The sequence below is a fragment of the Callorhinus ursinus genome, unplaced genomic scaffold, assembly GCF_003265705.2.
Source record: "Callorhinus ursinus isolate GAN/ISIS: 27379988/994484 unplaced genomic scaffold, GSC_fseal_2.0 scaffold20, whole genome shotgun sequence".
NCBI classification, from domain to species: Eukaryota; Metazoa; Chordata; class Mammalia; order Carnivora; family Otariidae; genus Callorhinus; species Callorhinus ursinus.
The window spans coordinates 25,008,121-25,025,213 of NW_027397082.1; the positions used below are offsets into that span (position 1 = coordinate 25,008,121).

The 17,093-nt window shown below is 37.6% G+C and overlaps 1 protein-coding gene and 1 pseudogene across 6 annotated transcripts in view; one reads left to right on the forward strand and one right to left on the reverse strand.

Annotated features, from left to right (window-relative positions):
- The window catches only part of LOC112830761 (protein FRA10AC1), a 55,141-nt gene that overhangs the window by 9,662 nt on the left and 28,386 nt on the right, over positions 1–17,093 (forward strand). For 3 of the 6 annotated variants that reach the window (XR_012381709.1, XM_073904431.1, XM_073904433.1), the window contains exons 1-8: positions 3,324–3,509; positions 3,620–3,689; positions 5,604–5,680; positions 6,992–7,087; positions 7,210–7,255; positions 7,774–7,916; positions 14,794–14,877; positions 15,460–15,544. Coding sequence is in view for 5 of the 6 variants with exons in the window: in XM_073904431.1 (XP_073760532.1) it covers positions 5,604–5,680; positions 6,992–7,087; positions 7,210–7,255; positions 7,774–7,916; positions 14,794–14,877; positions 15,460–15,544 (531 nt within the window). In the remaining variant the exon portion in view is untranslated. Of the gene's footprint in view, positions 1–3,323; positions 3,510–3,619; positions 3,690–5,603; positions 5,681–6,991; positions 7,088–7,209; positions 7,256–7,773; positions 7,917–13,274; positions 13,352–14,793; positions 14,878–15,459; positions 15,545–17,093 lie in introns of those variants that run through there. The other 3 variants (XM_025880844.2, XM_025880850.2, XM_073904432.1) reach the window with 3 other exon arrangements.
- On the reverse strand, positions 9,365–10,525 carry LOC112830762 (ATP synthase F(0) complex subunit g, mitochondrial pseudogene; annotated as a pseudogene).

The window sequence follows — 17,093 nt, forward strand, 5'->3', positions numbered from 1 at the left end:
TTTAAAGTTTTTTGTATAATCCAATAATTTGTTAAATATGCATACTGCAATATTTTTTCCCACTTTGTGAATTAACTTTTCATTGTTTAATAGTCTTCAAAATAAACAGAAGTCTTTATTTTTTTTTCCTTTATGGTGAGCCCTTTGTGTATCCTGTCTAGGAAAATTTTTTATGCCCTAAGGAAGATATCATGAAATATCATGAAGATGTTTTCCTGTTTTCTTTGAAACTGACTTTTATGTAAAGGGTAAAGTAGGAATCAGTATTTTTTTTGCCATATTATTCAATTGACCCAGAACTACTTATTGAAAAGTCCACACTTGGGAGCCTGGGTGGCTCAGTTGGTTAAGCGACTGCTTTCGGCCCAGCTCGTGACCCTGGAGTTCCGGGATCGAGTCCCGCATCGGGCTCCCTGCTCGGCGGGGAGTCTGCTTCTCCCTCTGACCCTCTTCCCTCTCGTGCTCTCTATCTCTCATTCTCTTTCTCTCAAATAAATAAATAAAACCTTTAAATAAAAAAAAAAAAAGAAACGTCCACACTTAAAACTATGCCTTTAATTATGGGATTATATATGTGTGGATCTGTTTCTGGGCTATATTCAAGAAGCAGTTAATTGTTAAACTTATTCTCAAGAAAGAATGCCTGTAATCTGCTTCTTTCCTCAAGTAGCATTCATTACATACTCATTATGAACTAGGCATCATGCTAAGAATTTTTCTGCATCATTTCATTTTAAACCTCATTAACCCTCTGTAAGATAGCTACTAGTGTAATCTCCATTTTGTAGATGAAGAAATTAAGACTCAGAGAATTAAATAATTTGCTCAAGATCTCCCAGCTAGTAAGTGGAAGAAAGTCTGGCCGACTTTAAAATGTGGTTCTTTACTATACTGTCTCCCAGAGCAGCTTTTTGAGTGGGCAATAAGAGTATGTATGTTGACAGTGAAAGGTAATGCAGAGGAGTGAGACCAACTTCCCTCACCTCCACCTATCATAGTATTTTGTTGCTTTATTTGAGTTATATGGCATGTGGCAGTGGTATACATTTAAATTTTCATATTCATTGAAATAACACATTTTATAAATTAGGAACCATAGGTTTATGCTATTTACTAGGTACTTGGCATATGATACAATATATTGTTCCTTTTTTTAAAGATTTTATTTTTAAAGTAATCTCTATACCCAATGTGGGGCTCAAACTCACAATCCCAAAATCAAGAGTCACATGCTCTACTGACTGAGCCAGCCAGGCGCCCCCATAGAATATATTGCTGTTATTATACTATTCATTTTTTCTTTGTCAACCTTTTACATATTTGTAACCCTGATGAACAGAAGGGTGCTCTGCCCAGAGCAAGGACTTAATAAATACTTGTGTTTTTATAGTTGTTGAGCTCTGATTGCTAACTTGAGGTTTTCTGTTTAGGTAGGTTTTCTATCCTGTACAAATTGTTTTTAGTTCAGATCATGTGATCTATCCCTAACATATATTTCCTATTTTTTCCTCTTTCTTTTTCTTTTCTTTTTTTAAATATTTTTTCTCTTTCAATAACTGCTGCCTCAAAGGGAAAAAATGCAGATCTTTGGCTGCGTGGTCTGGCAGCAACAGATCTGAAATTCTTAAAACGTTAGAACCAGGAACTACTTTCCACACAATCAATGGGTTAAAAAGAGAGGGAGAAATTGACAGAGACACAGAGACAGAGAGAAAATGGAGTCTCATAGAGAGACAAGCACTCCTAGTTCTAGACCTTTACCAGGTCTGTGGCTTTAAGTTCTGTGCTTTAATTTCTCATGTGCAATTGGGGCTGATAACAGGATTTGTTTTAAGAGTAAAATGAAGCAGTGGACAAAAACATACCAAGAATGGTAGAAAAATGCTATTAAATGTCAAATACTGGTAGAAAGTAAATTGAATACAATGTACAAATATGCTTGGTTTTAGTAATAATAAAAGAACTAAATATTGATTTTAGATATTTACTAAAAAAGGAACTGCTTGACAAAGTAATTCAGTATAGTATAATATTAAACTGTGGTGTATTATTACTTTACATCTTTTGAGTTAATGTTTTTATTGAAGTATAATCTGGGGCGCCTGGGTGGCTCGGTCAGTCTAGCATTGGTTTCGATTTCAACTCAGGTCATGATCTCAGGGTCCTGAGATCAAACCCTGGCTCTGTGCCCTGTATGGAACCTCCCTAAGACTCTTTCCTTCCTCCTCCGCCCCTCCCCCTCAAAAAAAAGTATAATCTGATTGTATTTTGAAATGATCGAATTTACATTACTTTAACTTACATATTTTTAAGATCACATTCACTGCATTGAGTAAAACAGGATTTATCTATAATTTACTGTCAGGGATAGAAGGGGGTCTTGAATATCGTTATCTTCTGTTTGGTGCAAAAGATGTAAAATGATATGCATGTTAAGTGCCAAGGTTTTCTCTAAAATGGGCCCACTGTAAAAGTCAGTGGCGTGCCAGTTCAATTCACCAAATACTTAATTAGCGCTTTTGATTTCCAAGGAACTGTGCTGGGTACTAAGGAGGCAGCAAGGATGGATAGCATCAGATGAAGGCAGACAACACCTGAACCCAGTAACTAGTCCGCAAAGCAGTTTGGGGCATCATAACATAGAAGAGGTAAAACACAGGGAGAACCTGGTGGAGCTCAAATAATTTAAAATTTCCTGCTTACGTTTTTTTTTTCTTTTTCTTCTTTTTTTAAAAAGGAAATCTTTTGGATTCCTTTTCACATGTGCCAGGTTGTTGTCTGCAGGGAAGCTGCGACCCTGTTAAATCTCCCCTATTCCCTGTTCTTCCTTTCCTCCCATATTCCATGAGCTCCTCTGCCACCAGCACTGCATTTGGAATGGCATCTATTGTGTGGGTGGTGAAACGATGGAAAGTTATTTTTGTTCTAATTATGAGAGCTGTTTTATGGAGGGGGGAGGAGAGGCAGATCACAGACAGACGCTCAACGAGGATGCTCCGAGGAGGCGTTACTAAGGTTACTAGAAAGAGGACGGCAGGTGATATTTAGGCAGGGCTTTTTCTAAAACAAAACATTTTCAAACGATGGGCGTGGGCGTAGTGTGAGCAGTGCCACACGACATTAGATGACGGGCTCCGAGCGGAAGGAAAAAATTGAGGGCTGCGACTTGAGAAAGCAAGAAGCCTCTGCCTCCCCTCCCGGCCCTGTTTTCCGCTGCCTTTGTTTTCCGGGGCTGTTCTGGCTGTAGCACAAGGTCGCTACGCCTGAGGACGGTGTCATTTAAATGTGACACGCGGCTGCGCCGGACCGGAAGCGAGGCCCAGTCGGGACCCGTAGGAAGAGGCGGGGAGCGGGCGGCGGCGGTTGTCGCCGTGACGAGGCTGAGCTGCCGGCGGGAACGGGACGGGCCCTACAGCGGCTTGCTCAGGCCGTGGGTCGTCGCTGCAGCCAACGGGAAAAAGGGAAAGGACTCTGCGGGCGTACTTGGCAGAGCAGGGAGGAGGAAAGGGGTGTGTCATAAGGGCCTTGAGTGTATTTGGGGTTGGGGAGAACGACTTCCAAACTTGTTCTTCATATGCTACTAGTTGATTACCTTTTTGTTGTTGTTGTTGTTTGGTAGGTTCTAGAGACACCCGGCGTCTCTCTTCTCGAATTTCTGTCGGCCCTTGTCTGTTGATTCGTAGCTCGAAGTGAGTGAGAGCTTTTTAGTGCAACCACTGATTTGAGATGGGTATGGGATGGATGAAGACGCCAGAGAAAGGGCGAGGGGGAGCAAGGATAGGAGGTGGTGTCGCGGTTTGTGGGAACAAGATGACGTTAATAATAGTCAACATTTACAGGATTTTACCATACTGGACTCCATTCTAAAACTCTTTATATGCTGTAACTCATTTAACATCCAGTCCTATGAGACTGGTACTCTTACAGCCTCATTTTATAGAAGGGGAAACAGGCTCAGAGAAGTTAAGGAAAGTGCACAACGACAGACATGAAAATTTCAGAGCCAGGACTGGCACTCTGGTAGGCTGATGCCAGAATATATCTCTAAGCTCCACACAGTGGTTGACCCCCATCAGAATGTAAAGAAAATGACATAAAGGGTGAGAAGCTGGTATGATTTGAACAGATGTCATAAGACAGCTGGAGCAAGGAGTTGACATGATAAAGGGTGTGAGATCTGCAGGTGATGACAGAGGTAAGGGAGGATAGAGTTGGAACTGTAGCCTTCTAACCTTTACCTCCAACCTAGGCTGGGACCTTCCTCTCTAGAATTCTGTGGGACAGGGAAGAGAGGTGTACACCCACACACTTAAGTTTGAAAAAGATCACAGACTTTATTTATTCAGGGTAGCCAGAACTAGAAATGTACCTTGTCTTAGGTCCAATGCAACAAAGTTTAGGGAGTTATTTCTTCTTTTTCCTGCTGCACTTGTAATAGTAAATCTAGTTTAAAAATTTTGATATGTCATTTGACCAGGACTAGTTCCTTGTAGCCATATGAATTGAGTATGACCTCAAAAGTCAGATCATCCATTGATTCCCCATTAATGTGTGTCCCAAATTCAGTATAATGCTGTAACCAGAGGCTTCCAACACAACTGAGTGACAACTGAGATCTTTCAGTATTTCTAAGAATTTCAGTTAAAAAAATGAATTGGAACAAGATAAAGTTAACTAGGTCAAAGGGCAAGATTGTTTACCTTGAAGAAAGAAGGTTTAAAAGAAAAAGGAAATCTCAGGGCACCTGGGTGGCTCAGTCGTTTTAAGTGTCTGCCTTTGGCTCAGATCATGATCGCAGGGTCCTGGGATTAAGCCCCACATCAGGTTCTCTGCTCAGCGGGAAGCCTGCTTCTCCCTCTCCCACTCCCCCTGCTTATGTTCCCTCTTTTGCCGTCTCTCTCTCTCTCTCTCAAATAAATAAATAAAATCTTAAAAAAAGACAGAAAGAAAAAGGAAATCTCAACATATGTTAAAGATAGGAAAGTTTTATTGAACTGATAGTGTACTGTTCAGAAATACAGTAAGTCTAATGGAATATAATAATGTTAGCATATTCCAGAGGCAATTTGGAGTAGTTGAAATCATGAGCTTAAGAATCAAGTAGTTAGTTTAGCTGCCTATTTGCTCTATAATTGATTTACTTAACTTTGTTTGTCCTTGATTTCTTCATCTGTAAAATGGAAATAATAGTTCCTAACTTGCAGAATTAGAAGCGGTGTTTGTTAAGGACCTACCATACCGTCTGGAACAAAGTTGATGATAAATACACAGCAACTGCTAGTAATCTGAGTCAAAAGTGAAGCATCACTGAACCTTGTGTGCAGTCACACGGCAGCTTCTAGATCTTGTTTTTAGTGAGAAGGTCAAAGGGTATCCCCCTAGTAATTAAGGTGGAAAGTGTTGATTCATTTTCTGAAGGGTAAGTCTGTTATTTCAAAGTGAATGAAAGTTTTAGGTGGCTGGATAGCCATGAACAGTGATATACCCACCATGATCCTTTACAATTATTATGGCTTTTAAAGATAATTTATTTTTGAACTATTCTGTTTCCTGAACTATGAGCAACTTAAGTTCTAAGTAACCAACTTTATATTCTTTTACAGATGCATGGTCATGGAGGCTATGACTCTGATTTTAGTGATGATGAACACGGTGGAGAATCTAACAAAAGGAAAAAAAGGTAAGTAATTTTTTATTGATTTGTGTTTCAGATCCTTTCTAGATTGCGATGAGGTATAAATAAATAATATTGAAAGTTTTCGGATTGTGTTTGCATATGAAGACAATGATGCTCTATTGAATGAATTTTCGTTTATTAAGCTAGAATGAATTGACTCGAGAATTTGAGAATAGTTACGTGAAAAATAATGTTTTTGCTGTGAAGGGATTTATGGAAAGGGAAGCGGGGGGAGAAAGAAATCAATTAAAACTCTTGGATTTCTCTGATGCATCTATTTTTCATTCAGCTGTTAAGGACTTGCGAACATCATAGCTAAGAGAAGGGGCTTGGTTGGTGGTCCTTTTACAAGTACGTGGCTTCAAAATGAGGTTAACATGGAGGGTAAGATTGTGATACAGTGCAGTTTTATGGTTTTGTGAATGAGCAGACTAAGTGCTCAAAGGAAGGAGCTCATGGAAGTTTTTATTGAATTGGAAGCGACAAGAACTGTCAGCAAATAAAGCCTGGGCCTTATAAGAAGGTCACATCTTGGTGATGTTGCTGTGTGAAGGGGCATTGTTTTCAGCTTTTAGTGCTTAGAAACTGATTTTATCTGTTAACTTAGGAGTGGTTGACTGATTCATATTAACCAAACTTATAAAAATTGCTTTATTATTTCACACAGAGAGCAATATATTAGGCATACTAAATGGGACTGAACATTTTTATTGGGTACTTAGTCTTCATGGATAACCAAAAGAATAGAAATAATTATAATAAATTATATTGTTTGGTTCTTCACATTTTCAAGATTTTTCATTCAAAAATACTACTTTATAAGAATAGAATTTGAGCAAATCTAGATGAATAGTTTCTACTCGAGGGTTATATCTATCTTCCTAACTAGGGCTGATCATCTATAGTCTGTATCACTTATAGTCAGCCCTTATTTTTTATATTATTGATTACCAAAACCTTCAATAGCTTTACAAACAGGAAAAGTGTGGAACGGAGAGATTAGGTAAGTTAATCTCACTTAAGGTTAAGATAGTGAATGACAGAGCCCAAGTTTGGATCTCAGAACCTGGGTGGTCTGACACTAGAACGCATTCATTTGTTAGTTTCATTTTCTCCATTTTATAAGTATTAAATAAAGTTAAGATATTAATTAAACTATTTAAGGAGACATAAAATGTCTCATTAAAGATCAGTGAGTCTTTTTTAACACTTGAATTTTTAAAAAACATGTTCCAGTTACGAAAATATGAAGAAATAAGAAACATCCTTTGAGAAAAATGAACTCTTTAGTAATTTTTCTTCTTCCCAAACCAGGACAATTGAAGATGATATATTGCTCAAAAAGCCATTTCAGAAAGAAAAACATGGAAAAGTGGCCCATAAACAAGTTGCAGCAGAATTGCTGGATAGGTATGTACCTCTGTAAATTTTTTTTTCGGTTTAAGATGTTTTTATAAACTCAGGGACTTGGGAATTTAATTCTCTTAATTAGAATAAAGACATTTGAATTTGCTTAAAATTTGTCTTTACAGGGAAGAAGCAAGAAATAGAAGGTTTCACCTCATAGCCATGGATGCTGTATCCTTTTTATATTTCTAGATTTTTCTAACTAATAGAATATTTTAAAATTTACTTTTTTATTTCATAAAATCATGTGAAGTCAGGTAGACCCATATTATATTTTTAAAGGTAACTGTTTATTGATGTGCAGTCTTGTCATTTATACTTTTAAATACAATTCTTTTATTAACACATAAGAAAGACTGAGAGACAGAAATAATAAAACATATTACTAATGGTCTATAAGTAGGTTTACAAAGTCCATGAACTTGCAGATGTTTTTCCAACCTGTTTTTGCCAAGCTCTCAACATTTCTCATTTTAATACTGCTCTTATCTTTAGTCTCATTTTAACTCTTACTCTCTTACTACCTGGTTCTGGGCGTTCTTTGTAAAACCTGTATCTAGCAGTAGATGTGTCTTTGGGCTGTCCTCAGGCCTGTTGTGGCTTCATCTCTCAGGCATGGCTTGGGGTTGTCGTCAGGCTATATCATACTTCCCTATTATGGCTACGTCTCATCTCAACTTTTTGGTAAGACTGTGGCTCGTTACACTAACTGCTACTACTGGCCATCCATATTACTGTTGGGAATATTGGAGAATGGAAGAGAAGCCAAGCAAGACCTGAAGTGTTTCTGGGTATTTATTACTATAGTCAGGATTAAGAGAAGGAGACAATGGCAAGTAGATACATCCCCTACCTATTGACATCTGTTTCACTTTGTTATCATTTCCTAATCCTTTTCTTTAAGTTATAGAAATTCTCTTACCACCAATTTATTCCTCTTATCTTCTAACCCAATAGCTGAACTTTCCCATGCATCTCATCTGCCTTGTTCCTTTGGCATTTCAACATCTATTGTGCCTCCTATGACACCACTTATTTGGGGGTGTTGGGGTATCTAGTTACAGCCTGGTGAGGGTGAAAGTGTAGGTTCCCTTTTCTGGCATGGGTGGAGGTGGGGCCACAATTATTTCTAGAATTTTTGGCTGGAGTAGAGTGGGTACTGTCTAAAAGTTACCTGTCTTGTTAGGCTGCCCTCTATCTTGGTTATTCAGTTAGAGCAGGCTTTGTTGGGACTGTTCTTGTTGGCATTTTCAGCTTGCCAGCTTCATTTTCAAGTCTGAGTTTATGAGTCAAGAAGAAAACCTGAGGAGCTTACCACCGTGTCATACCATGGGTCTTGAGCTCCGTAGCTGTTATGCCTTCTTCTCCTCACCTTTCAGAATCTTCTTATATTTGTTTTAGATAGAAGTTCCAAGGTTTTTAGTTGTTCTTAGTGGGAAGAATAGGGAGAGGTACATCTTTGTCTACTCCATCTTCCTGGAAGCAAGGTCCCACTCAGCACCTGCTTTTGTAAACAAAGCTTTATTGGCACATATCCGTGCTTACTCATTGAGGTGTTAACTGTGCCTACTTTCATGCTGAAATGACAGAGCTGAGCTGTTGTGACTGGTACCATATTGTCTGCATATTGACCATTGACAGAAAAAGTTTGTTAACCTAAAAGATTGAAGTGACTTGCCATGGTCATATGACCAGTTAGAGATAGACTAAGAACTAGAAAGAACCCAAATCTCTGGATATCTGGCTTTTCTCTTTTTTCTTTTCTGAAAGGTTAGCTGCTTTGTTGCCAGTCTTAGAAGTATTATATTCTGATTCAGTAATCTGTTAGAACATACTGTGATGAATTAAGTCATTATTTACCTTTGATATAATAGGGTGTAGTCAGACAGTATTATGGATGAGGTCAGTTCTGTTATTCGCATGTTCAGCTCTGGAGAGAATACTGTTGAGCTTTTTAAAACAAAAAGTAAAATGCTCATATATCTTGTTATATTGCATTAAAAATAAACATGACTAAATTCTGAAATATTAAAAGAAAGTATAAAAAAAGAACATCTAATTATATTTACAGGTTTTTTTTTTGATAGCAAGCATTTCTATTTATTTCAGGACATAATGTACTATTTCGAACCATGGAGGATACTAAATTTATAACTATTTAAATATCCATAGGGTATTTTATTTTTGTAAAGATAGGCTCGAAAAATCATAAACTGAATAGATTAATAATATAACACACATCAAAATTATATTTAAAAAGGAGGCGGTGACTCTAGTAGCTCTGTCCTGGTGTTAAAGATGGTATAAAGATACTTTCTTAGAATACCACCAAGTACTCAAACATTTGTAAATGCAGGTGTTATCAAAGTCTATCTCTGATTCTAGCAAAGAGAAACCATCCAAATTTTATTCTTTATATTACGGACATGATTTAACTATATCACTCTGGCATGTGGTATTATTGTTTTTCCTACTGTAGCAAGTCCTAGTTTTCCTAAGACCTTTCCCCTGACTATTCTGGAAATCAAATAAATTTATCATGTATTTCAAACCTTCAAATTAGAATGTTATCCTCATAAATGTATTTGCCAGGTTGGTATATTCACATATATCCTTTCCAATTTTAGGCTAAGCGAAAGACATGCCCTTAGAGCTTTATTAATGTATTAAAGGAAGACAGCCCATCTTATTATCAAGAGAAACTGTGATCCATGGAGCATCTGATAGAGAAAATATTGATTTTGATACATTATCTTCTTTTATTCAAATACCAGTCTGATCACACATGGTCCAAGAACACTTAAATAATAAGCCACATATAAACAGATCTTAAAGATTGGTCTTCAAACATTATAGCCAATGATTCCACGCTTGCCTATGATCTTGCCGACATAAAACCACATCTACACCTTGGTGGCCACCAAACCATTCAGCAGAGCTTCCTTAACTGTGAGCTGTTTGAAGCTACCAGTTTGAGCACTCTTGACTATTTTTTTCAAGCTCTGAATAGCTGTAGGGATCTCAGCAGGGGTTGGAGGAACCAGCTCAACCTTGGCATAGTGCCAAAATGTGGCCAGTCGAGGCTTTGAGTAAGTCACAGCAGTGTTCACCAGCGCTGGGGCCTTCTCTGCAAGGTTACAGACAAATTGGGCCATGGTTCCAAGCTGGAAGGTCATATTTACAGGTTTTTGAAAGCCTAACGTTAGGATTGAATATTATAAAAGTTGTATCTTCTATTTTAGAGGCTTTATCATTACTGGAATAACTAAATTATATGTTATAGTAATAAAAGTTAAATTATACTCCTTATCTTTAGTTTTAGAAACTATAATTTATTTTTCATATTATGAATAAAATGAATATTGGTGTGAGGCTGTGTGTATTTCAGCAATAGAATAGGAAGGTCTCTTTTTCCCCAGGTAGAGCTATATTTTATCACAAGAGTAGTATATGCTTGAAAAATGTTCCAAACAACAGAAACAGTATTCAGTAGAAAGTGAAAGCCTCTCTGCTCTATAGTATTGACTCCTAACAATTAATATTTACCCTTTTAGATGTATTTTTTTAAAAGATTTATTTATTTCCGAGAAAGAGCACGTGAGTGGTGGGGAGGGGCAGAGAGAGAGGGAGACAAGCAGACTCACCACTGGGCATGGAGCCCCACGTGGGGCTCGATCCCAGGACCCTAAGATGGTGACCTGAGCTGAAATCAAGAGTCAGATGGATGTTCTAGTATTAGAAGTCCTAGCCACAGCAATCAGACAACAAAAAGAAATCAAAGGCATCCAAATCGGCAAAGAGGAAATCAAACTCTCACTCTTCGCAGATGATATGATACTTTATGTGGAAAACCCAAAAGACTCCACCCCAAAACTGCTAGAACTCATACAGGAATTCAGTAAAGTAGCAGGATATAAAATCAATGCACAGAAATCAGTGGCGTTCCTATACACCAACAACAAGACAGGAGAGACAAATCAAGGAGTTGATCCCATTTACAATTGCACCCAAAACCATAAGATACCTAGGAATAAATTTAACGAAAGAGGCAAAGGATCTGTACTCAGAAAACTATAAAATACTCATGAAAGAAATTGAAGAAGACACAAAGAAATGGAAAAACGTTCCATGCTCATGGATTGGAAGAACAAACATTGTGAAGATGTCAATGCTACCTAGAGCAATCTACACATTCAATGCAATCCCCATCAAAATACCATCCACTTTTTTCAAAGAAATGGAACAAATAATCCTAAAATTTGTATGGAACCAGAAAAGACCCCGAATAGCCAGAGGAATATTGAAAAAGAAAAGCAAAGCTGGCGGCATCACAATTCCGGACTTCCAGCTCTATTACAAAGCTGTCCTCATCAAGACAGTATGGTACTGGCACAAAAACAGACACATAGATCAATGGAACAGAATCGAGAGCCCAGAAATGAACCCTCAACTCTATGGTCAACTCATCTTTGACAAAGCAGGAAAGAATGTCCAATGGAAAAAAGACAGTCTCTTCAACAAATGGTGTTGGGAAAATTGGACAGCCACATGCAGAAGAATGAAACTGGACCATTTCCTTACACCACACACAAAAATAGACTCCAAATGGTTGAAAGACCTAAATGTAAGACAGGAATCCATCAAAATCCTAAAGGAGAACACAGGTAGCAACCTCTTCAACCTCAGCCGCAGCAACTTCTTCCTAGAAACATCGCCAAAGGCAAGGGAAGCAAGGGCAAAAATGAACTATTGGGATTTCATGAAGATAAAAAGCTTTTGCACAGCAAAAGAAACAGTAAACAAAACCAAAAGACAACCGACAGAATGGGAGAAAATATTTGCAAATGACATATCAGATAAAGGGCTAGTATCCAAAATCTATAAAGAACTTATCAAACTCAACACCCAAAGAACAAATAATCCAATCAAGAAATGGGCAGAACACATGAACAGACATTTTTCCAAAGAAGACATCCAAATGGCCAGCAGACACATGAAAAAGTGCTCAACATCGCTCGGCATCAGGGAAATCCAAATCAAAACCTCAATGAGATACCACCTCACACCAGTCAGAATGACTAAAATTAACAAGTCAGGAAGCGACAGATGTTGGCGGGGATGCAGAGAAAGGGGAACCCTCCTACACTGTTGGGGGGAATGCAAGCTGGTGCAACCACTCTGGAAAACAGTATGGAGGTTCCTCAAACAGTTGTAAATAGAGCTACCATACAATCCAGCAATTGTACTACTGGTTATTTACCCCAAAGACACAAATGTAGGGATCCGAAGGGGTAGGTGCACCCCAATGTTCATAGCAGCGATGTCCACAATAGCCAAACTGTGGAAAGAGCCAAGATGTCTATCGACAGATGAATGGATAAAGAAGATGTGGTATATATACACCATGGAATATTATGCAGCCATCAAAAGGAATGAGATCTTGCCATTTTTAACGACATGGTTGGAACTGGAGGGTGTTATGCTGAGTGAAATAAGTCAATCAGAGAAAGACATGTATCATGACCTCACTGATATGAGGAATTCTTAATCTCAGGAAACAAACTGAGGGTTGCTGGAGTGGTGGGGTGTGGGAGGGATGGGGTGGCTGGGTGATAGACATTGGGGAGGGTATGTGCTATGGTGAGCGCTGTGAATTGTGCAAGACTGTTGAATCACAGATCTGTACTTCTGAAACAAATAATGCAATATATATTAAGGGAAAAAAGAAGAAGATAGCAGGAGAGGAAGAATGAAGGGGAGTAAGTCAGAGGGGGAGACGAACCATGAGAGACGATGGACTCTGAAAAACAAACTGAGGGTTCTAGAGGGGAGGGGGGGTGGGGGGATGTGTTAGCCTGGTGAATAGTATTAAAGAGGGCACATTCTGCGTGGGGCACTGGGTGTTATGCACAAACAATGAATCATGGAACACTACATCAAAAACTAATGACGTAATGTATGGTGATTAACATAACAATAAAAAATTATAAAAAAAAGTCAGATGGATGTTCAACCAATTGAGCGACCGAAGCGCCCCCTTTTAGATATTTTTTTAACTTTGTAAGCATGTATAGTAGGTTTTGCATATTTAAAAAACTAAGTAGACTTATACTGTTTTTCTTTACTTACTCATATCATAGACACAGAACAACTCCTGAGCAAATCAAATCCTTAATTTTTTGCATTTCAGTATCAAAGGCACACAAAATTTGTAAATGACTATATTTTATACTATGGTGGCAAAAAAGAAGACTTTAGGCGATTGGGGTAAGTGTCATGAAATTTACATAGAATGGGAGGAAATTATGGATGTGTTTAAAGACCCACAGCTACTGTGTCTTCTGATTCTGTCATTCTCTCCTGCTTTCCATTCCAATTTCCTTATAATATCCTGGAGTGAAGAGGCTGTCTATAACTTCTTGCTAAGTACTTCATCATGAACCCCATTTCTCTGGCAACAGGCCTCAGGTAGCCTGCTGAGCCAGATCTGTGTTTGGTGAGGTTATGTGAGGAATATTCATGTGCCTGATTATGCAGTAAATTTTTTTTTTTTTAAATTTTTGGGCAAGGATCTTTGAAATAATTAACTTTTTAGACCTTAGTGTTTGGGATTGCTTTTTAAAAGGTAGGGCAAACAGGAAAAAAGCCAACTCCTTCCTAATATTTGAGGCTCTTCTATCAGAGCCTCTTGGTTATGTGTGGGTTTTTTTCTCTGACTTAATAATTTTCTGAGTTTGGTAGAGCCTTAAAAAACTTTATATGATCTCATCTACCCCAAATTTATCTCCCTTCTCAATTTAGCCTGTATTCTCCAACAATTCCTTGTTCTACCCCCAAACTGTTAGCATCTTAAAATATCATCCCTTCCCCCCATTCTCTTCTGCCCTTACTTAGTCTTTCTAGGAAGCCATAGTAAAATGAGGTATGGAAAACTCTTCATACAGGTTTTTTTTTTTAAAGATTTTATTTTCTTATTTGACAGAGAGACACCATGAGAGAGGGAACACAAACAGGGGAGTGGGAGAGGGAGAAGCAGGCTTCCTGCCGAGCTGGGAACCCCATATGGGGCTGAGTCCCAGGACCCTGGGATCATGACCTGAGCCAAAGGCAGATGCTTAATGACTGAGCCACCCAGGCGCCCCTTCATACAGTTTTTTAAATGTGATCTCAGTGGGATGGGGTTACTGTCACTTTTTAGATTCTAAAACTTACTTTCATTATTTTTCCTTATCCACTTAGTGTTTATTCAGGTTTCTCCTCCTGGCTTTGGTGATTTAGCACCATCTGTATAATTGAAGCCAATATGAAAGGTGGATGGATGCCTTATCCACTTAACTTGCTTCTGTAGCAGCACTCTTTATAAGTGTTTTGAAAATATGGAAAATTTTTTTTTTAAAGATTTATTTATTTGAGGGATAGAAAGAGAGCGAGAGAGAGCAGGAGTGGAGAGGAGAGGGAGAAGCAGGCTGGATCCCAGGACCCTGGGATCATGACCTGAGCAGAAGGCAAATGCTTAACCAACTGAGCCACCCAGGTGCCCCAATATGGAAATTGTTTTTATAAGTATATGTACATATGTATATATTCACACATAAAACTATCTTAATCTTGATGTATTTTTTCTCGTGTTAAAAAATTCTCACAGAACTAACCTCCTAAATTTGACTAATTTTGTGTTTATATGTAATTGAAATAGTTTTATTTTCCAGGGAAAATGACAAGACAGACATGGATGTTATACGAGAAAATCATAGATTCCTATGGAATGAGGAGGATGAAATGGACATGAATTGGTAATTTTTGCCATCTGAGATGTAATGCATAAATTGCTTTAGTCCTGTCTCTCCTGCTCTCTCCGTGTTTTCTTACCCTGTCAGCTGTCCAGGGCATTCAGCCCCGGCATGGAGGAGCTCTGAATGGAGGACATAAAAACATGCCTCAGAGTATTTGTGTCTGGTTTGGTTCTTTTGGTAATTTTTAGCAATTTTAACTGACTTCTCATTGCTTGACTTTGTCTTGGAAAGAAAATGTATTACATTTTTACTGTATTGTTTGTTGTCCTGTAATAGGCTTTTTAAAAAACTTTTAAAATATTTTGGGGAAAAGTAATACCTGAAAGTGGTTTTAAGAATGCAAACATTGCAAAAGGTGAAAAGCGAGGAGTAAGACTCCTCTGTCAGTCTTCCAGTTTCCCTCCCTGAGAGAGCCACTATTAGTAGTTAATATTCAGGTATTCTATGCACATTTAAGTAATAGACCTCTTTTAAAACATTAATATTTATATCATATATGTTATTTATTTGACATTGCTTCCAAGTAGCAAACTGTGGTTGAATTTCTAAATGTAAAAAATTTATGTTTTTTTATGGATCTAGGGAGAAGAAACTTGCAAAGAAATACTATGATAAATTATTCAAGGAATACTGCATAGCAGATCTCAGTAGATACAAAGAAAATAAGGTATGCCTTTCAAATATTTATAGAAGGTTCTTATTTAAGTACAGTATTACTTTTTGTTATACTGTGACACCCCACATTATTCTTTTAAAGGTACTAAATGAGCTAGGTTATCCTGCATCTATGAAATATCATTTGGACGATTTAACCTCTGCAGCTATGAAATTTACAAAGGGCCCCTTAGTCAGGGGTGCTTTGTGAACTGAGGCATGAATAGTCTAAAATTAAACACAAGTGGCTACTGGATCCTGTTTCCTCCTGACTCTGGCCTAGAGCCTCTACTGATTATAATGAATGATTTGACACTGCAGAATGATGTCTTGTTTCATAGATGATGTTTGAAAATGTTAGACTTTTTTTTCAAATAAATTACCATCTGTAAAGAGGCAGATGCACATCTTCTTTTATACCAATGTCTATTCTAGTAGAATTAACTCTTATTAGTGCTATTTAGTAATGGCAGATTTCCGTTCCTGCTTTACATCTTACTTTAGTTGATACTAAAGTGATTTTTATTTCTATCTCAAATTTCACATTTGCAGCTAGAGAAGGTGACCTGGAACAGATGATCTCAGTTTGAAATGGGAGAGGGAATGTTGCATAAATCTGTATGTTTTGGATAGTGTATATTTGTATTAAGACAGACAATCTATTTAAAAAGTTGTCTTAGATTTATTTATTATAAGAATTTCTTTTTCATTTAATTAGTTAAATCTCAGAACCATGATTGGTTTAATATTTTTTTCCATAGTGCCTTTAATATGTGGGTTGCTTCACAATATTCTTATAGATAGGAGTGTCCAGTTTTACAATCCTATTTACAAACCCATGCACATCATGTATCCCAAAGACTTCCTCGGTTTCTTAGGAGCTAGCTCTCCTCTCTGTACTAGTTATTGATCACATCAAATCCAAAAGGCACCATGAGGAGTTACTTGAAGTTACTACACTGCAAGTTGAGTATGAAATACAATCTTTCTAGGAGCACATAATAAAGCAGCTTTTTCATTGCTGGCTCATTTGTTGGTTGCTTTTCAGTATTAAGGACTGGGCAGGGTGCTGTGAATTAAAACATGACTGCCGTTCAAAAAAAACCCAAAACTATAATCTAGTTGAGGGGAGAAAGTGTACATAAAACAATTAAATATTTGTATTCTCCATTCAAAAAACATAATATATTACTGGAAAACATACTTTAAAGAGGATACTCTTGAAACAAATTATATTTTCTTATTAGACATGATGAATAATTACATATGAGGGTAAATCCAAGTAAGAAATCAGAAATAGGAAATGTGGAATGAGGCAGATGCTTTTTTTTTTTTTAACTGTTTTTTAGGGGTAGTTTTAAGTTCACAGCAAAATTGAGGGGAGGGTACAGAGATTTCCCATATACCCTTTACCCCATACGTATGAAGGGTATCGTTTCTAAAGGAAAAGATGACTGTTTTTTGGCATACCATGTTTGAGTTAAGAATGGTGCCTTTGATTTCCTTGCTAGGATGCATTTTCTCATAGTTTTATTTATACAAAGAGTGTTTTATTCACTTTT